Source organism: Schistocerca cancellata, chromosome 8, assembly GCF_023864275.1.
Source record: "Schistocerca cancellata isolate TAMUIC-IGC-003103 chromosome 8, iqSchCanc2.1, whole genome shotgun sequence".
Classification (NCBI taxonomy): Eukaryota; Metazoa; Arthropoda; class Insecta; order Orthoptera; family Acrididae; genus Schistocerca; species Schistocerca cancellata.
Window position 1 is genome coordinate 104,500,247 of NC_064633.1, and position 22,728 is coordinate 104,522,974.

General features: G+C 39.4%; 1 protein-coding gene across 2 annotated transcripts in view; it reads left to right on the plus strand.

Annotated features, from left to right (window-relative positions):
• The window catches only part of LOC126095159 (peptidyl-prolyl cis-trans isomerase FKBP4-like), a 122,339-nt gene that overhangs the window by 50,963 nt on the left and 48,648 nt on the right, over positions 1 to 22,728 (plus strand). For both annotated transcript variants that reach the window (XM_049909881.1, XM_049909882.1), the window contains exon 6: positions 5,110 to 5,260. In XM_049909881.1, the coding sequence (XP_049765838.1) occupies positions 5,110 to 5,260 (151 nt within the window). The remainder of the gene's footprint in view (positions 1 to 5,109; positions 5,261 to 22,728) is intronic.

The following is a 22,728-nucleotide window of genomic DNA, read 5'->3' on the forward strand; positions in this document are numbered from 1 at the left end:
GACTGTGGGAGTGTGGTTTATGGTTCGGCTGCACCCTCAGCGTTGCATTTACTCAACCCTGTGCACCACTGTGGGTTTTGACTAGCGACAGGAGCTTTTTAGGACGAGTCTGGTGACCAGCGTACTGTTGGAGGCTGGGATTCCTCCATTGCAAATTAGAAGTGCACAGTTGCTTGCCAGTTACATTGCACACATTCGTAGTTCTCCTGAGCATCCGAATTACCATCTCCTTTTCCCGCCCACGGCAGTCTATGGCCCCGCATTGGCGCTCCAAGTCGGGGCTAACGATTCCGGTTCGGGTGCAGTTCCTTCTCTCCGAACTGGAGTCCTTCCTTTTACCACCTCTACTTGCAGTCCTATCATGTATGCCTCCATGGTGTATGCCTCGGCCGCAGCTTCGTCTGGACCTTTCATGTGGACCTAAGGACTCCGTTAACCCTGCGGCTCTCCGCTGTCACTCCCTCTCGATTCTTGATGTGTTCCGGGGCTCTGAAGTGGTTTACACCGACGGCTCGATGGCTGATGGTCACGTAGGCTTTGCATATGTTCATGGAGGACATATTGAACAGCACTCCTTCCCAGATGGCTGTAGTGTTTTCACTGTAGAGCTGGCAGTCATATCTCGTGCTTTTGAGCACATCCGCTCGTGCCCTGGCGCGTCATTTTTGCTGTGTACTGACTCATTGAGTAGCCTACAAGCTGTCGACCAGTGCTACCCTCGCCATCCTCTGGTAGTGTGCATCCAGGAGTCCATCAATGCCTTGGAGCGGTCCCATCGTTCAGTGGTGTTTGTCTGGACCCCTGGACACGTTGGAATCGCAGGCAATGAACTTGCCGACAGGCTGGCCAGACAGGCGACGCAGAAATCACTTCTGGAGACGGGTATCTCCAAAGCTGACCTGCGCTCTGTCTTACACCACAGGGTTTTCAGGCTTTGGGAAACGGAATTGCATAACAGTACGCGCAACAAGCCACATATCATTAAGGAGACAGCAAATGTGTGGAAATCTAGTGGAGGAATGTGTGGAAATCTTCCATGCGGTCCTCTTGCAGAGAATCAGTTGTCTTCTGCCAGCTCCACATTGGCCATACATGGTTAACACATGGTCACCTACTCTGTTGCAAGGACCCACCTCTGTGTCACTGTGACTCCCAAATGACAGTTGTCCACCTCTTTCTGGACTTCCCACTTTTAACCGCTCTTCGGCGGTCTTTTAACTTTCCCAGCTCCCTACCTTCGATGTTGGGCGACGATGCCTCAGCTGCAGCTTTAGTTTTAAGTTTTATCTGTGAGAGTGAGTTTTATACTTCTATGTAAGTTTTAGCGCATGTCCTTTGTCCTTCTGTGTCCTGCACCCTAGTGCTTTTAGGCTGGAAGTTTTAATCTGGCTGGCTTCTCCTCCTCTTCCCCCCCCCCCCCTCCCCCCCCCCCCTCGTGGTCAGCCAGCCATTGTAATCTGCTTTCTTGTTTTACTCACTTCTGTTTCTAGCGTCTCTGTTGTTTTCTGGTCCTCTTTTGTTCCTTTTAGGATTCATTGCCTTTCCTTTGTTCTTGTGGGTTTTCTTTTCTTTCCAATTTGTGTTATATGTTTGATATCCATAAAATGGCGAGATATAAGAACAAACAAAATAAGACTTTGTTCAGGTTGGGAATAAGTGTTCTCATTTGAGTTTCAAAGTGGAGATCTTTCCAGTGACGACTTTTTGTGTTCTAAATGTTTTGACAGAATAACAACAGTGATAGTTTCAGAACAAGGTGAAGCCTCCCATGGTGCAGATGATGCAGATTTTGCATCAATAGATAAAAAATTAAATACCCTGAATCAGGCAACTACAGAGGTAGGTGTTAGCCCTGTTACGAAACTGTGGTCAGTGAAGTGAGTCATAAGCTCTATGCATCAAGAAAGCCCAGAGAAATTACTAAAGCTACAGATGAATACACTACAGCAAAACTGACCACACTCTTCAAAGTAGACATTCCATCTTCAGAAGAAAATGAACCAAAGCAATCTTGCACCTCTTGCCAGGAATTTTTCACAAATATAAAATCAGTTGTTGGATATTGTGCATTCTACAGTGAAAAGGTGCAAGTTTCAACTATTATTCGAGAGATATTTTCAAAGAAAACAATTTTGAACCACGTTCCATCAGTATCAAAGTACATGGTAGACAAATCAAGAAGTGTGAGGTCTGTAAAGGAGTCTTTGGAAGACCAGATCTCTATTATGGGCATCCTGTAGAAGCAGCTAAAGTTCAAATAGTGTTGTCATTTTATGTGGAAGATAAATGGGACTGTTCTCACCAGAGTGCCAACAAAAGACACTATAACTGTAACAGCTGAAGGTCAAAAAGCTGTGAAAGTGAAGAGGTACATGACTCGCAGTATTAAAGAAACTTTTGAAATTTATATGAGCAACTACACAACTTCCCATATTGGAAGATAAAAATCTTGTGCACTACGACATAAATGGATAGTTCCACACCCACCTAGATATGTCTGTTTACGTGTGTACTGTGCGAATTTTGAATTTTGTGTGGTAACTTTGAAGAACTCACTGGAGCATGTGACATGTGATACCTTGGTAGGGTGTGTGATGTAAAGTGAGAGACTTGTTTGTTTCAAGAATGTGGTGACTGCCCTGGAAAGGGAGGACTGTCTTTACAGGCACTTGGCCTGGAAGATGTAGCAGATAACTCCGCAGAAATTACATATGCGACATGTGAGGAAAATAAACTAACGAAGAAAATGTTGCCTTTGACAGTTTTATTGATGAACTTGGTAAATGGCCAGTGAAAGCAGTAACACACCAGCATCTGAAGAAATTGCAACAACACATTCTGAAGAGTGCTTCACTGTGATTTTGCTGAGAACTGGTCAGCAATTCTCCCACAAGAAGTACAAGGACATCATTAGAGTAATGAACAGGTTTCAATTTTTATAGGAGTGACATATTTTCAGAATAAGACCACAAGTGTTGCAGCTGTAAGTGATGACACAGGACATGACTCGGCACATGCTTTGCTATCAATCTGCAAAATTCTTTAACTGAAAACTGCAGAGAAGATCATCATCAGTCTGATTGTGCTCCTAGTCATTTTAAAAATCATTACCAACTTTTTGAATCAAGTAAGTCGCTTATGCCAACTGACTGGGTATACAGTGCTACTAGTCATGGGAAGGATCCTTGTGATGGCGTAGGAGGCCTGCTGAAGCACGAAGTTACAAAACATAATCTTTCAAAACCAAATACAGCTGTGATTCAGAATGCTCAGGATTTTATGAGGGTCATGAAATCTTACACATCCGTGGCCTTCATTCTTTTGTCCAAAGAGGAAATCGAAGAATTTTGTGAGCAGAAAAAAGAATGCTCCACACAAACTACTCCTGTGAAGGGAATTCAGAAGACACATTTTTGGACTCAAAGTGATAGGCGAACTCTTATTGCACGCACTTTAAGGAGCAAGAAAGAAGAAATTTCGTTCGTTCGGCCAACACCTCAGCAGCACCAGGATAATATTCAGATTCTCAACCTGAGAAGGGGGATGTGTGTGTGTGTGTGTGTGTGTGTGTGTGTGTGTGTGTGTGTGTGTGTGTGTGTGACCGGTGAATTTCAGAGATTATAGACACCAGTTATGAGTTCAATGAAATTGTAGTGAACTTCATGCTACCACATGGACCAGCTGCTGGATATAGGTTTCCAGCTGAAGGACAGAAATGCCACCATCAGTGCTAACTTCCTAGATTGTAAGTGTTCCAGTTGCTATTGGTTCAACAGGAAGGCATCACTCTATATCAAAGGAAGATACTGAAGCAGTGGAACACATTTTTAGTTCATTGTCTGGCTAATTTCAGTACAAAACTGAGGGCACAGAAGTTTGCTTAAATTGAAACCTTTTAAGTCATAGATCTTTCACATACATTTTGGAACTATTTAAAATGCTTGAAAAATGAGTCTCTTGCTCATCTTGCAGAAATAAAATTATGTTAAATAAGGCTAGGTTTTGATTTTTGTGAACCTGTTATGTGATAATATAATAAAACAGGTTCTATGTATGGCAAAAATTTCAGTTGTTTGTAAAACCTGTTCAACATAAAAGTGGAAGCTCTCCTTTTCAGGGATTGTGAAACTATATGGTATTAATTGACAAGGGAAAAAATTCGGAACTTTATGGATTGGCATTTTTGAAAAAAAAAAAATCCATAAATTATAAAAAAGTTCAGAATGCCATAGTAAAAGAACTTTGACAGATAAGTCCAAATGGAGGATTTCTTTGTAATCATCAAGCAATTATCTTTCAAATAAAAAAAACTAACAAAATATTTAGAACTGTTCTAGAGATACAGAATTTTAAAACTTTTTCCAAGATTCGCATCTTCAAAATGGTATGCACAGTGTTATCTTTGGAGGGCTGTATCTCAGAGCAGGAATTTTTTGGAGAAAACAAAAAAAAAGTGTTCCTTACTTAGTCCTTCATTTTAACATACGTTAAATTCAATAACATCAGAGACTATGAAGGTAAGGTTTTTTTCCTAGCCTGCCTGAATTGATATGGACTATGCCTTTATCGATAATAAACAATGGAAAACCCATACTGAAATAATAATATAAATTAGGTTTGATTGCTACTCGCAGCACAGAGAATGCAGTGAATGCATAATAGATAGAATTCTAATGAAGGATTTGGTCTGATAACTAAAGTATAACAGTCTAATATTAATTGTGCCAGTCTGCTATTAAATGCATCCTCTGTATGGTGAAAAAGGGTCTATTCTAATTCATATTGATTGCATTGAGAAGCAACTGAAATCACTAAAATTAAGCAGAAACTCAGAGATCCTATGCTGTAGATCCCTAATATTCTATACAGAAATTGTGGTTTATATTCCTGTAACATTCATTCTTTTCCCTGTTAAATGATATAAGAACCATATTCCTATTACATTTATTTTGCAGTGTCATAAAAAGCAACCCAAAGTTGTGCCAATTCACAGCCAAGATCTGGGTGTGAAGAGGCCAGTGATGAAAGTGTACAGTTTATTGCCTCTCTTGTCATTATGAAGAAAAATGAGCTAAATTGGTTTTTAATGGTTGTTTATTTTACTCCTAGGCAAAAGAAGCATGGTCTCTAGATGCTGATGAGAAAATTGAACAAGCAAAATTTTTCAAAGAGAAGGGAACGAATTATTTTAAAGCTGGCAAATATGCATTGGCTGTTAAAATGTATAAAAAAATAGTGAACTTCTTAGAGCATGAGACAGGTAAGTATTTGTTAGTGCTCCATCAGTAGAGTTTTAGTTATTACATTATACAAGACGGTCACATAAGTATTACAAAATGTTGAATCAGTTATTGGCATTGTGCAATGTACGTCTGCTTTTGTGTGTGTGTGTGTGTGTGTGTGTGTGTGTGTGTGTGTGTGTGTGTGTGCGTGTGCGCGCGCGCGCACACACACAAAAGCAGACGTACATTGCGCGCGTGTCCTCCCAAACCCCTGAATAGATTTCAACCAAATTTGGTATGCAAAGAGTAAACTTCACAAGTATCAGCACTGTGAGGTTTTGTAGCCTGCAAAAGAAGTGTTAGATACAAACCAACATCTGTGTTTTCAGTCCCTGCCACACACTTTTCCCTGCATGACAGATGTGTTGTGTGGGAATCGGCCTGCCAAAATGGTTTTCCAGCCCCCAGTGTGTAGGCATATTAAATGTAATAGTAGTAGTAGTGTTGGCCACTCATATCCACCTGCTTTGTGTGGCATCCACACTCGAGGGATAAAAATCTTACATAGTAGTACAAGATTGCCCCGCAGTTGATGTACATGTTGATGGGTACTGTGGGGAGAAGGGGAGGGGGAGGGAAGGTTGAGAGTGGTAGACGAAGGGAGGACATAGAGAAGGGGGGGGGCGGCAGGAGGGGCTGGATACGTGTGAGGGGGCAGGAGGAGTGTTGTGACACTGAGAAAGAGATGAATGGTCATGGCAGGGGCAACTGATGAATATGGAGTGATGGGAGCAGGAGATCGATAATGTGAGGGGACAGAGGAGGTGGATAGAAAGAGAGGGGGAGGTTGACAAATGGAGGGAGGAGGTGGTGATGGGCAGAGGGAGATGGGGTTACAGGGAGAGCATGGGGGGGGGGGGGGGAAAGATGTGAGATGGGCAGAGATGGAGAGTGCGGAGGAAGAGTTGGGGGGGTGGGGGGGGGGAGTATGATTGGAGAGAGGGGCTGGAAGAGATTGACGGAAGGAGAGAAATGAGAAACAGACAGTTGGATGGAGGAGATGGACAGGTTGATGTGGTGGGTGAAGGGATGAGGCATACAAAGAGATGGGTCAGGAGGTGGTGGACACAAAGAGGGGATGTGTGCAATATGTGTGTCGAACACGACAATAATAAGAAAGGGAGGGAGAATGAGGAGGGGTGTGTGTGTGTGTGTGTGTGTGTGTGTGTGTGTGTGTGTGTGTGTGTGTGTGTGTGAGAGAGAGAGAGAGAGAGAGAGAGAGAGAGAGAGAGAGAGAGAGAGGGGGGGGGGGGGGGGGTCACTCCAGACCACAGAAGAAAGAGATTGGCCAACCTTATGGCAGAACAGGTAACTGCATAAATAATTTTTCCATTGGACAACAGATGTTGCACTTGACGCTATGATGCTCATTGACCTAGGTGTCGTGGCATTGGGAACTCTGTCGCATGTTAGCTCCAGTAATTCTACAAATGAAGTTTATTTCTACTGCAGGGATACTTCTTCAGTTACATGCAGAATAAATAAATAAATGAAAAGTAATGATGATAAACATATTTCACGCTGTAATGTTTGAATGCAGGGTGTATTGCTATACAAGCTTTTGGATAAATTGTCAGATTTTGTAAACTCACCACCTTCTCTGTTCTGCAGCTTATTTGATGTGGATTATGGGGTAAAAAAAATGTCCACATGCAGATGTAACACTAAAAAGCTTTCTATTTTTTCTTGAGTTTTTTGTATTTAATCAGTTAATGTAGTGACAAATATTGAACATACATTGCACCAATGCAACTATAAACAAACTATAGTTAATTGTCAGAAGCTGACAGGTTTTGAGCTCAAAGTATTGCTTATCAGACATTAGCAACAATATGAATAAATTCATGCTAGCAACAGTGTGAATAAATTTCCAGTTTCTGAATACAAGCTATCACCCATAAGTTTCAGTGCTACACAGTTGTGGATGACCCAAGTATACAGGCACCCACCACTGGTCCATTCACTGTGTTTTTTGCATCCAATAGCTCCTGCCTGATGCTAAAATGAACATGTGCAATAAAATACACACTTTTCAGTACATCAAATAAAAATTGAAGTGATTGAATAACAGACGTAGAAGAGGTGCTAGCAAATTATTTGGGCGAAGTTCCTATGGTGAATGAAACTTCGGTATCATAGGGTATCAATGCCCTGACACTCCAGACATAATCCTCTGTTTTGCACACTGGATGTAAGTAGATTACCTGAAGTTTAAATGACATATCATGCACACTGAGGCAGTAAAGAAGCTTAAGAAACAGTTTTGGATTCCTTACTAAGAATTTTAGCATGCATTCTTAATGACAACCATATTTTGCTTCTGATTATAGTTAGTTGTAAATGAATGTAATTTCTCCTATACACTGAAGAACTATATCTTAAAGAACGCTATTAACCTTAAAAGAGTCTGTAAACATCTTCAACATACGGCCAGCACATATACTACTCTCACAAACAATACTGTTTTGCTCACATTTAACGTCACCTCCTTAAAGTTAAATAGGGCAGAGTGATTACGAAAAGACAAGGGAATAAATTAGTAAAGTGTACCAGATTTTTTATTTGTCTCTTCAACACAATATAAATAATTTTAAGTAAGTTTTGAGAGAGTTTTACAAAACTTGTCTTTGAGCATAGTTTCAAAACTGCAAAATACTTTGCATTTAGCAACATGATTTAAGATAAAAAGTCTGTGTTCTCCACATTTATCATTATCCAGCTGCTTCCAGATTTCATGTAGTTAAGATCCTACACTTCATATTTCTCTTTAAAGTAAACTGTACAAAATAAGACTCATATGCCTGTAAAGATGTCTAAATAATACTGCTTGACAATTGCCAGTTACATAACTTTAGTGGAGAATAAATAATTCTCTCTTCTCTTGAACCTCTTTGCTACAAGTAAGTGTCTCCTTACATCTTAAAAGGCCACACTTATGCATGCATTTATGTGCTAAATAGCCAGCAAAATATGCTACTGAACACTGTTCAGAAGAAAGGGCTTTCTGAGTGGAAGACGGATATTCTTCACCCTTGATGGTACTGACATGATCATCCACAGAGGAACAGGGAGTGTTACGGATCTGCAAATTTCCAGAGCTGTTTAAGTGCTGAAGTTCATCTTCCTTTTCCAAATCTCATGTGTTCAGTAATAGCGTCTTATCAGTGTCACTCACACAGTTTGAAACGTCAGTTAGCGAATTAATAGTGCTGGTTCGGAACAAACACCTTGGTGTTCTTGCTGTTGGGTTCCAATTGTAGCCATCTTTCTGATGGGACTCTGGAAATAAATTCTCTAGGTCATTTTGTTTCAACCTGCTGTTCAGTAAAAACTTAATGCGAACAGTTTGTTCTTCTAAAAAGAACTGAGCCGTATCATTAACAAACAGTCTATCAGTCTTGTAATGCATGGCAGTGTTGTGATTTTACCTGTCATTTTGTCACTTCTGCAATTTGTGTTGTCTGGCCTATTGTAGCCATTACTAGTGGACATTGTTGTAGTAATGAGCCTCTACATGGATTAGAGGAAAACGCTGTGCTGGGCATTGTTGTAGTAATGAATCTCTATATGGATTAGATAAAATTGCTGTCCTGCTATTCAAAACAGCAAACAAATTGCTCACAAATTCGATAAAACCACATGTGTTTTCAGCTACATCGCTCCGCAAATCTTTGGTTCCTGTACGTGTTTTGACAGCTGCAGCAACAGTGACTGAGGATTTAAACTGCGATTTTCATGTTCATTGTTCAGTGAATCAGGTTGTAAATGACGGTCAGTGGGTTTTAACAACTTCCTGCTCTTTTTTCATCTGGTTGGTATCATGTGCCAGTGTAATGTCTTCAAATGAAACAACAGCATTGTTGAAAATTGTGTTACTAATAAGCAGATTGTTTTGTATGATTTGTTATATATATCTCTGGAGCATCATAAGTAGCAAGTACTCACTATCCATTTACACTGAAATAAAGTCTTTCTGGTGTAACCTGTAAATGCTTGGCAGGCTTTGATTGCTGGCTTTCTGATCACAAACGACCAATTTTGTTTTGCTGTAAAATAATTAGCTCCTGTAGGAGTCCCAATAAATCGACATATTTAGTCCCGAATTAGACATAAAATATGAAATGGGCAATTTCCAGTTACTGTGGATACTCAAATCATAAAAAAAACATGCATAATCAGCAGGAAGTGGTTTCCTTCCCCTATTGCCCAAATCATCTAGACCTACTAAACCTGAATCTTGGTGTATTCAAATGCTATATTATCAACACCTCATCATACACATGTCCTCATGCACATGTTTTGTGCCTCATATTTCTTACCAGATTGCCTAAAAAGATTTTGTTAAAGCATGGTAGAAATTTTGTAGCACCAATCAATCATCCAATTGCACATTTTTGGTAAATGATGCTCTGCATTTAAATTTCCTTCTCAGGTATAATGAGCAACCAATGAAAAGCCTCAACCAACGTATGTGCAAAGTTTTGGAGTAATCCTAAAGAAGCTTGGAGCTGCAGTTCAGGTTCATGTGCACTATCTCAACATATTTCACAATTGCATAAAAATTCAGGCACCGACATCCTCATTTTCCTATCCCTTTTTTGCTTTCTTTGTCAAAAACGGCCGGAAAAATAATCCTGTCTCAATATCAAAGATTTACATTCACATTACCAGTGCTGTTAAACCTGTATGAGAATATTTTTTCAACAAAAAGCTACTTAGTAGAGTTGGTACACAAAGCTCGTTCTCTTGTCCTCTCTTTTGTAACCACTTGTTCGTGGATGGTAATGAATGTTGGTGATTTGTCTTTGAATGCTGAATTGCTTGTGTTCACTTCCATTCACTGTGGTGTAACTAATGCTTCATACTGGTTCATTCATGTTCAGTGTTGTACACATCAGGCTTTACAACGTGGAAATCGTGTATGATGTTTTTTCCTTGGCTAGGGATCACAGTCATAATATACTTTTTAAATGAAATCACTGCCACCATTAGACTGTAAGTTTTTATTATTCATTTATTTCACTGTGGCAATTTCAGCTGTAAAGCCAATTTCAAGTGCAAGGTTGCAACTTTGTACTGCTCCTATCATTGTATTGTTTACCGAATGGTTTCACATTATGCCCTGCAACTTTTGTTTTACCTTGTGCTTGAAAGTGGCTCTACAGCTGAAACTGCAGTTGTGAAATAAAAAATGTCAAATTGTGGCAATGATTTCATTTAAATACATTGTATGATTTGTGGGTAGGAAGCGCAGTTGTCACTTTACATCAACCTGTGAGATCAACAAAATGTGGACAGTATTGAGTGCTTAGGATGAGGTTGGCAGTTTGTACAGGAGGAGATGGACAGGCAGAGGGGGAAGGAGCAGACAGACAAAGGGAGGAGGTGATCTGCATAATATGTGTCGAACTCATACACTGACGAAGGCGCAGAGAACAATGTACTCAATCACTTAATCTCTTTGAAGAGTTTGTCCTCTCCATCCCCCCCAACCCCCAATCCCACCCCATATAGTTGTACTAGTACTTCAATGCAATGTACAAATGAATTCCAGCTGTACAGAGCTGCAATAAATGATTCATTCATTTTCATGGATCTGTGTTTCCCAAAGTGTGATCTAAGAGTGCTGCTCTGCTCTCATGGCACACATCCAAGCAGTAGTCTAGTTTGTTCCATATCTGTGGTCATCACAGCAGCATTCAAGCACTCTGAGTGTATCAACAGTCCTTAATGTACACACAAAGAAAAATTCATAAGGTGTTGGAGCAGACGATTTGGAGGGCCAAGGCTGTAGTGCCACCTCATCGTCACCACTACACCCAACAGTGATGTGGAAGTTCATTGTTTAGGTAGTGATGATCATTGATGCTCCAATGTGGGTGGTCCTCCATTTTGTTCGAAGATGAAATTCTTGGAATCAGCGGTCAGTTGTGGAAACAGCATCAGTTGCAAGTGCAGCTCCATCTGTGACAATGCACAGAAAACATTAAACTTCGGTTAACTTTATTCGTGCGCCACAATTTTTGTGACGATGTTCAGTGTCTCACACTGTCACATTTAGGCAATTAACATTTCCATGTAAATGGGAGGTCGCTTTGTTGCTAAATATCAACTTGGAGGTGAAATGATCATCCTTGAGTTCCTCCTCCAGTGTGATGCTAAATTGGAGGTACCCCCCATAATATTCCAGTTCTAATTGTTGCAAGAGTTGCAGTTGGTATGATTTGAAATATAACCACCATCGTAAAATATTTCTACACATTTTTCTGCATTATTTAAAGTATGTCGCTTGTGTGGATCGTTGGTTTGTTTCGGTCTGCATACAAAATTCTCCCTCACCCTCTCCACAGTTGCATCTGATACACTTTCTTGCTTGATTGGTACTTTTCTGTTTACATGGCAGTTTTTTCCCATAATTCCTTCTGAATGTGTATGCTACACTGTTTTAAAAGATAAACATCTTGCAGATTCCAGTGCACAAAAACTCTTTCTTGCTTTGTTGCCATTTTGTCAAGATGGTCTACTCATAACAACAGCTGGTGGGCACAATGCAAACTTGGTGAGTATATAGTTCCATTCACACGTCGGTCACATTTGTACATATAATACTTCGAAAAGCATAGAACTTGGAAATGAATCGTTTATAGAAGCCGTGTACTATCTTACTCTAGATGATTACGGTTGTTATTCATTGTTAACAATAATAGTACTAATAACACAAATACGCTAATTTTATCAATTTCTGCTTATATTTATTTTTCGGTGGTTTGTAGTTAATCTGCCTGTGTGCTGATTACAGATATCGCATCTGCTTTGCCGCAGTTTCAATGGTTTAGCGTATGTGATTTCTTTACACTGCAGTAGTAAAGAGTATATAAAATAATGAAATAATTGGGCATCATTACTTTAGTATATTCAGTGTCATTACTTCTGTAATTTGCTAATGAAAACTCAAAAAGTGTCATTGTAAGCACAGCACACACATGTAAAAGAATGTTAACTGTCAGTGTCCCCAGCATAATCACAACGAAACTGAAAATTCAATAAGAAGTGAAGATTTGTTGTCCTTATTCTTTTATAGGCAGCCATCTCTTTGTTACAAACCAGTCCCTAAATATGGTCATCCATCATAACACAGTCCCATTTTTCTTGATATCTGCTTTCCATGTCTTTGAGAAAGCACTCTCCATGTTCTTCACTTAAGTCTCTCAAGTTTTCCCTAAAGAAGTCCAGGTGTGGATGAAGCATGTGCAGCTCGAGAGACATTCTACAACCAAGAGTTCTATATCATTCAATGAGGGATTTAAACTGTCCATTACATGTCTCACTTTGATTCTGCACAAGAAATCCAGTTACTGAAGCATGAAAGGCTTCCCATTCTTTTTTTTCTTTAAGTCAGACATTTTTTGTGTCGGTTCATCACTATTCAACGTTGAACAAATCTGAAGCCCTGTGAAAATGCAGCCCACAGTTTTAGCTGGTGACAAGTTAGGAAACATTTGCTTTTTAAACTGTCACTGGATTAACTGTTTAACCAGTCTGTATTTTATATGCAGAGTCTGTAGCAAGACCTTATCCCATGGTACAAGAGCTGGATTTATTACATTGTGACTGTCTGGAATTACATTTTTTTCTTTCTGGTCATACCATTTGTACACAGTGTTTGCTTGTTGACCAAACTATCCCAGAGCCAGAGATTTTGTGATCCACTTTGTAAACCCAATAGGAAACTAAGCATTTTTAAGTCACCACGTACATGACCCAGCCAAATTAATGGGGCCACTGTCTATGTTAGATGTCAGTGTGCAATAATCACTCACAGATGGTAAATGGGAGCAGTAGCAGAGGAGGGTATACAAAGCGAGGTGGGGGTCGCGGAAAATGGTGCAGTCATTGTCTTAATGTGGAAACGGATTGTTTTATGTGACTTCCAAAAGGGCATGATCATTGGTTTTTGGTCCAACAATGGAAATATTTCCAAAATAGTTAATATTTCCCTGAACTGTTTACATGCTGCAACAAGGTGTATACGACCCGGGACAACTGGGAAAACCTCGGGAATTTTTTCATCCGGGAGAAAACCGGGAAAAACCTGGGAATTTTTCGGAGTTCCGGGAATTTTTCATTGATTTAGCTTTCAGTTAAATTTTTGTAATTTTGAATGGTAAGAATTGCTGCTCTAGCAAAGAATGTTACTGTATCCTGCTACTGGAGAATGATACTGCAGCAATAAAATATAAACGAGAGGGGGAAAAAAATAAAACTTAAATGGCAAAGTAACTGCGCCATTTGCAGCAACAAAACACCGCACACGCACAAGCGTCTGCAAACAGAAAATATATGTCAAGGCCTTATGGTGAAGACTATGTAATACTTCGTAACAATAAATTGTTTTCTTTGAGCGTGACGTCACAACTGTTTACATTAGGTTCATTTGAGCAGTTGCCAGCGGGCTCATCCGCATGCGCAGTTGACTCGCGTATAAGCAATACCTTCTCCCACTTCCTGCTACTTGAAATGTGGCCGTTAGTTGTGTCGGCAGCAAACAGCCAGATGCTAACGAGAAAATTTTTTCTCGATCGCCCTATCTGCCACATTCGCACATGTGCACAGTTCTCTGAGTTGTAGTGGGGAGGGGGTTATTTTCCACCTGACCCCTCTTTGCTCAAGTGATTTCACTATTTCCTCTTAGTTTACAGCTCCCACGTCAAATTAAAACAAAACGGATTTCTGCAGCCCGGAGCTATCAAATGAATTGTAATACATTCACATAATTACAGAGGGCAATAATATATTATTAGTTCCAGTTTTCTGATTTTATTAGCAGTCAAGCATTAATCGCCTTGTGGAACAATGAAGTTATTTTTGTCAGTTTGCTAAAGAGAAATTTGGCTTTATTAATCTTTTCACTGAGGCAATCAATTTATTTGAAACAAAGTGTTTCGTTCCACATTGCTGGATAGTTCCAACTGTTCGCTGAATTTGAAGTGCATGTTTTCATCATCTGCCGTGTATGGCCTTTTGCCATAATAAAGAACCAAATATGAGATGGTACTGTACTGGTACTCCAAGAAAATTTACAGCCCAAAAACCACACTGAAAAGCCTAATATTAGATGGGACCTGCTTCATTGTGGATCTGGGAAAAAAACAATGTGCACTTCAAGCCCAATTATGCATTTTAGTATGATTCACGAAAATCCAATGCTTTCGGAGTATCCTCTGATGTCCAGTATCTTTTATGGCGTAATGTAAGCTCTCTTAGTGCTTTATACATGCAGACTTCCTACACCACTGCAGCTGTACATGCGCAATAATGCCTGTTTCCTGGCACTCTCTGGCAGCTGCTAAATCGAATCTATTTCTTACAGTCTCTGGATAGTATTGCGAACTGTGGTTCGAAAAGCGTTACTTTTAAAGTAAATTTATTTTTACGCAAGATGAATTATGTTACGTGTGAGAAAGTGTGATGAATTTCTTAAATCACAGAGCGTTTAAAAGTGAACGCTTTGAGGACCAGCCACTTACAGGAATTTCGAGCCCGGGAGACCAGACATTTATGTCATTATTTTAAATTTGCTGGCTCATTTGTGTGATGTGTCTTAAAGTGTAACACACACAAAAAAGATCAATATTACATGTGAAAGCTTAGCTTATTTATATTAGAGACCAATATTATATGTGAAAACTTAACTTTTCTTGTAGCTGTGGGATGTATATTAAGGTAAACCATTAACTTTTCCTCTTTGTCTGTTCGCGCTACGTAACAGTGATCTTGCTATTGCCTGACTACATCACGTGTCCTATGCTCTGAATATCTGCTGTCATCGGCTGGCGAGATCACGTGGCATGTGATATGATTAGCTTACAAAAGGACATTGCAATCTCGATTTCAACGCTCCGGAAACTAACATGCTGTGTTTGGTACAATTCGAATTTATACTTTCGTAATACTAAAATCTGCAGCATATATGTTGCTGCACATCAAAGGTCTTTCCAAAACTTCTCTTTTTTTTTCTTCATCAAAAGTATATCGAAAACTTCTCTCCCCCGTTCTTCTTCTCCTTATTCTTTTTTTCCTCTCTCCGGGAAGTTCTACGCTAGTGTATAAAACGTTAATCATTCAAAGGAGTGATAAGTTTTACAGTTCCAAAGGAAAAATCTACAGAAAACTTAGCATGGAAAAAATGTATTCTCGCCCAGGAAAAAGTAATTTTTTAAATGGGGTATCCGGGAAAAACCCGGAAATTTCTTTTCCTTGTCCACATATACACCCTGTGCAATGGTTAGAGTATAACATGCATCGCAAAATGGCGTTACCAAAATCTGATGCCAAAACAACTGTGAAGCACCACAGGCTATAGGTGACTGGGGTGAACAACAGCTGAGGAGATATATGCAGGCAAATAGATGTGCAGCTGTTGAGCAACGGACTGGCCAGATGAAGCAGGGAGCTACCAACAGTGTCTCATCAATGACCATTTCATATGGGCCTACCCAGAAAGTGCCTGGTTCATGCTCACTGCTGTTCTTCGATGATGAGAGTTTGGATTTGCACACCAGTACTGCAACTGGACATCAACTGAGTGGCCACAGCTGGCTGGCTTTTTCAGATGAAGCAGATTTTATGCTCCATCGGGTAGAAGGCAATCACTATGTATGGCGTGAAACATCTGAAAGCAATCACTTGGCAACAATAGTTGGAAGGCTCCAGACTGAAGGAGGGGACATTATGCTCTCGAGAAGGTTTTTGTGGCATTCCCTGGGTGAACTCGTCATTTTGGAAGGCACAATGGATCAACACGAATATGCCTCTATCCTTGGGCACCAAGTGCACTCCTACATGCAATTTGTCTTTCCTTGACACGATAGCATCTACTAGCAGGACAATGCAACATGTAACACAGCTTGCATTGTACATATGTGTTTCAAAGAACACCAGGAAAAGTTTACAGTACTGCCATTGTCACCAAACTCCACCTATTTAAACCCAGGCAAGAATCGGTGGGACCATCTCAGTTGGTCTGTTCATTCCGTGGGTCCCTCAGCCAAGAAACCTAACACAATTGGCCATGGCGTTGGAGTTGAGATGGCTCCACACCCCTGTCAGTATCTTCTAGAACCTCGTTGACTCTCTTTCTGCACATCTTGCAGTGGTCCACACTGCAAAAGGTGGTTTTTCAGGCCCTTGATGGCGATCACATTAATGTGATAGTTGTACAGAATTTTTTTCAGCACCAAATTCACACAGGAGTAATTTTCCTCTAGATGGACAGTGTGTGCAGCTGGAATAGTTGGATGCAGGTTTCCATTGTGTGACAGTATGCTCTTTAAACTACTTTTGGAACTGTCCATAAACAAATGCCACTTGTTTGGTTTGTACAGAAAACTGTTTTAATCAAACAGACCACTTATGTCAGAACAGTAAAACAGAGAATCTTGTGTTACAAAGTAGCTTGAAAACTGTGTGTGTCTGATTTTATACTTCAATATTTGACTGGAAGGAAGTAGAGTGTTCCACTATTTAATCCTTTGACTGTTCTGGACATGTTAATGGATCCCCTGGCCTGCAGTGCCCTGGCTGCATTTACCTGTATCTTCAGTCCTTTTGTCATTGCTCTAGAAGTGTATATACATGCACCACTGTAATGCTGCATTTGTGATCTCAATGTGTTAACATGGCAAGCCACTTGGGTCTCTGTGTGTTCTGGACCTGTCAATACTCCAGGCACTTAAAGGTCAGGTAAAGCAGCTAAGTAGCTGCATTTCAGCCCTGGTGCTCAGATGCTCTTCATTGATCAGCATCTGTGTATTTGCTGCCGTGATCTTGTGTTGCTGTTTTCATCTTCGTTTATGATTGAGAAAATGGCATGCTGTTGTGGTTGTACAGATGAAGAAATCGTGAAGATGGTGACAGGCATTTACACATGATACTTGATGTCACAGTTTAAAAGAAACTGAAGTAATCAGACGCCTCATTATAAAGACCATTGCAGTAGTGTTGCTGTACAGAGTAATTGACAAGCTAATATCATTACGTGCAGCTATAATGCATTCCATAAGTTGTAAATAAATACATCTTGTGACATAACAACAAGCAGATTTTGATTAAAGCTGTGTGTCCCACATAGAATATTGTAAATACTAATGCGTACAGTGTCAAAACATTCTTTTTTGATGAGATATTAAATGTTGTAGAAAAGTTCATCTTCCCACTGAAAAAAAATTGCAGTTACTTCTGTATGTCAATAGATAAAAAAAGTTTTGAGTATTAATCATACGGCAATACACACACTTGTTTCGATATCTTGCACAATTAATAAATTATGACGAGTGCTACAACCACATGTTGCGCTGGGCCAGAACCGAACATAAGTGCAACACACGCAACCCTCCCGCAACCCTCACCCTACAAAAATAGCAATAATTATGATGGTTACTGGGTTTCCTCCACACTCTTGGCATAGCGGATGTCATACTTTGTCTTTTACTAGGCAAACATTGTTCTGGTGTAAATAGACAGTTACCACATGTTACATGTGATGCCCATCATTTATCGAGATCTGTTACGGCCAAACCAAAATTAGCTTTCTAAAGAGAACAGAACATATTTCCAGGGATAATGTGGTGTATAACTTGTTTTGGTCGAATATAAGAGCCGCACACATAGCAGAAAGAGTCTGCCTGTAATTTGCATTGTGAAATAAAGATTAAATGTGCTTATCTTTTTCATAGATAGTCTGAATGAATGTTTGTGGTAACAATTGCAAGCTCAATCAAAGATAAACAGAAAGTAATGAATAGCTTTACTCATATATCATATGCTATCTTAGCTAATAAGATGTTACAGTGTGTCTCTTTGTCAAACTTTTTTGAAAGTGTAGTCAGGCTATAAAACACTCACTTGCAAAGAAATTAATATGATGAATATGTAATATGACCATCTATTTAAATCAAGTACGGGGTCCCACAGGGTTCGGTCTTAGTTCCTTTACTGTTCTTGATATACATTAATGACTTACCATTCCACATTGATGAAGATGCAAAGTTAGTTCTTTTTGCTCATGATACAAGTATAGCAATAACATCCAAAAACCAAGAACTAAGTGATGTAATTGTAGATGATGTTTTTCACAAAATTATTAAGTGGTTCTCAGCAAACGGACTGTCTTTAAATTTTGATAAAACACAGTATATTCAGTTCTGTACAGTAAATGGCACAACTCCAGTAATAAATATAGACTTTGAACAGAAGTCTGTAGCTAAGGTAGAATTTTCAAATTTTTTAGGTGTGTCCATTGATGAGAGGTTAAACTGGAAGCAACACATTGATGGTCTGCTGAAACGTCTGAGTTCAGCTACATATGCTATTAGGGTTATTGCAAATTTTGGTGATAAGAATCTCAGTAAATTAGCTTACTATGCCTACTTTCATTCACTGCTTTCGTATGGCATCATATTCTGGGGTAATTCATCGTTGAGTAGAAAAGTATTCATTGCTCAAAAACGTGTAATCAGAATAATTTCTGGAGCCCACCCACGGTCACCCTGCAGACATCTATTTAATGATCTAGGGATTCTCACAGTATATATATTCACTTATGAAATTTGTTGTTAATAATCCAACCCACTTCAAAAGTAATAGCAGTGTGCATAGCTATAACACCAGGAGAAAGGATGATCTTCACTATGCAGGGCTAAATCTGACTTTGGCACAGAAAGGGGTAAATTATGCTGCCACTAAAGTCTTTGGTCACCTACCAAACAGCATCAAAAGCCTGACAGATAGCCAACTAACATTTAAAAATAAATTAAAAGAATTTCTAGATGACAACTCCTTCTACTCATTGGCTGAATTTTTAGATATAAATTAAGGGGGGGGGGGGGGGGGGAGAGACAACTTAAACATTAGTGTCATGCAATATTTTGTGTAATGTAATATCTTGTACAGACATCTTTTATTAACCTGACACGTTCCACATCATTACGAAGTGTCGTATTCATGATCTATGGAACAAGTATTAATCTAATCTAATCTAATACACAAACTCACTGCCATATAGCGGATGTTGCAGTCAACACATACAACTTCTTTCTCTGAAGTCTATTTTCAGATAGTAAAACAATCAATATCAGTCAAGATACAAACACTATAGAATAATAAGTGCTAGATTCGTGTTCAGTGGCTCAATATCTGCAAGGATCTGTCAGGAAACAGACTTAAGCAAAATAATGTTTGTGTAATAATCCAATTTTTATGAGAGGTAAGTAAAGTTTTATTGTATGTAGTTGAGTATGGGTGTGGAACAATGAATTTCATAATTTAGATGTGCCTTTCAGTGTCTAATGTTGTTGCCCAACATTCCATCACTTTGTAGATGGAAACAGTCAACTGTAGTCGGTAAATTTCAATGAGAGCGAAGTCTTTCGCAACTGCACTGGTGTACAAAACATTCTCACATTTCTTGCCGCGTCAGTTCAGGGTGAAAGCTCGAGGTTTTACCTTGAACTGATGTGGCAAGAAGTCTCGTAAATTTCAATCTTTAATTTAAAATATTTCACAAGTGGAAGAGTTTCCAGGTACATAAGAAGATGAAAATGCTGGTTGTGGTGGTGGTGACAATGACGACCCTTGATGTGTACACGGGTGTTGATTTTCTTGTAAAACATTCAACCCCTGTCAGTTGAGATGGGGTGCATTGTCCTGTAGATCCCACCAGATTATGTGGTATAGAGCTTGGTTAGATGATTTATTCCCAATCTAGAAGAGCAGTGTGATGTGTTTTAACAGTATGTGAAGTTAGATGGTGCAGTAGTTGAGAATCTGGACCTAGATTGAGAGGGCTCATTGTCCAGTCCCTGTCCTGATATCCAGACTTTGATTGTCCATTGTTTCTGTGCTCAGTGACTGTCTGAACTGTTGTTAGAGCAAAAGCTCAAACTGGATTTTGTTCTGTCATCTTCAACTCTACCATTCTTTATAATATGGTCTTCTCTTTGTGTTTGAGAGAACTGCTACAGAGAAAATGAGGTCAGTTGCAGTGCACTCTTTAACAAAGCCACACTGGTTAGCTGAAATGTTGCTCGCTCGACTTTTTTCAAAAACATAATTTTATAAAGCAGAAGGTGACCTTACTGTAGTTAAATATTTAACTGCACCACTTTAATTTCTGAAAATAGGGAATATTATGCTTCTTGGCAGTTAATTAGAACATGCTGTATTCATTATAACATTTAGGAACTCAGTCAGCCAATACACAAAATTTATTCAAAAACTAGCCAAACATTTTTAAATAATAATTTTATTTTGTGTGTACTCTCCTCCTCTATTCACATGACTTTCCCAGTGAGGCTCCACCTCGCTGTGCAGGTTGGAGAGCTTCGTTTGGAATGTTCTTCAGTGTCATTAGTGGTTGCCTTTCAGCTATGAATTTGTTTTTTGGAAACAAGAAAGTTGTCTTCAGCAATATCTTTTTACCAAAAGCATGGTATGAAAAAACATAGTGGGCAGGCATTTATTGCGTTCTTTAGATCCCATCAGAGGCAAATTTTGAGGTAATTTGAATGAACCAACATATACATTAACAAGAGAGAAACAACTCATTAAGATGTTCACTGTATCAAAGGTTAGCTTTTACTATATAGCTTAATAATGTTTGTGATTATGATTATGCCAGCTGAAGGAAAGTCACCACTTTGTGGAAAAACTGCTACATCCTTATCAGGCATGGCTCATAGTTAAAGGCTGTGAGAGGGATACAGACTTAAATATCAGCTGGATGCAGGCTTAAACAGCAACTATTTTGGAATTGTTCATCTCGAGTGACTCTTTTGTTTGGACAGGTAGTAGCTATGCCTCAAAATTCCAGTTAGCTCTTAGAGGTTGGGGTCATAGGTTATATGGACTACAGATTTTATGGGCTTCCAGAAGACTCAGTTTGCGTAGCCTGAGGATGTACTACCAGTCTCCACTTGATTTTCACCTTCTTCTGTTTGCATTGAAACACAGTCTGCATAGTGACAACTTTCACTCTTAAATCCGTGCATCTGTACATCTAATTATGCATTGGTGCATCATTAATTGATGTTTTAATACTGTTAAAGGTACTTTATTGTTTCTCGCATTGGCAGTTCTATTCACATACGAAAGACACACCAAGTTTACAAATGTCTTAGTAGAGTGAATGAGAATATGGTGAAGCATCACCACCTAGCACGAGTTGTATGAATAATTAGAGAGAAAAAAAAATGACACAGAATGTGCCGTTACCATCAGTTGGGGAATTTATTTGCTTGCGGATGGCATTTGAGGAGTAAAATGTGTTTATTAGCAAGTTTCTTTTTATACTTGCATTGTGAGAGAGTTCTTGTTAGGGTTTCCTCGCCCTTATCACTTCGTTGATAACTGCAACATACCATGAGGCTGAAGATATCACAATATGAACTGGCAACATGTTCAACAAACTACTCTAAAAGTGGTGCGTTTTGGAGACATCTTTAATGTGATGTAACACGATATTGCGAGTTGCCAGTGTACTCCCTCTGCCTCTGCCCATTCATCCTAATCAGTGCTAATTGATTAGGATGAATGGGCAGAGGCAGAGGGTGTATATTGGCAACTCGGAATATTCTGTTGCAGAGCATGCTTTACAACATGACATTCATTACCTTGGCACCTGACACCAGTTTCCGAGAACTCCGCAGGTGGGAACTAGCACAACAACATGTCCTTGGTTCCTGCCACCCACCTGGAGCCCTATTCTGTATCATTCATACCGATCGGTGCAGTAGGTTAGCCTTGGTAGTGACGTCATTTTCAGTTCTTTATCTGAAGTTCCTTCTCAGTAAGCTTCTGAGACCTGGTACCGAGAGGTTTTGGATTTTGATATGGCCCTCTTGTTCGGTTCATTGTGGTTTCTTTACACCTAGAGTTGGTTATTTTAAAAATTGAGTGGTTTTCGCTTCAGATTTAGTGATTGTGTTACTGAAGAACCACCAGGACGTGTCTGGGTGGAAAGTGAGTTCATAACGGACTGTTTTCCTTTGTTATTAATATGGTTTGTATTGTTGTTTCTGTGAATGATTATAACATAAAAAAATAGTTTCGGTCAATATTCTCACAAAATACCTGTTGTTTTTACGTAATTAAGAGATTAAAAAATCATTGAATTTCAAAAGGTTGGCTCTGCTTACGTATATCACATGAGGGTTAGCAGAAGTTACTAGTGACTTGGCATACTTTTTTCCGCAAATGACTTGCTTATTAATTATCAAAATGGGTTTAAAACGTTAAAGTAACAATGCAAAGGAATTTTGTTAAACGTGTTAGGGGACATTCCAAAATTTCGTGCATTTATGGCTTATGCTCGCATCATTCTGCAAAAAAGTCAGCCTGCGTCCCTCTCGACTGGAATTATGTGGAATCAAGCACTGTAAGCACATGAGTT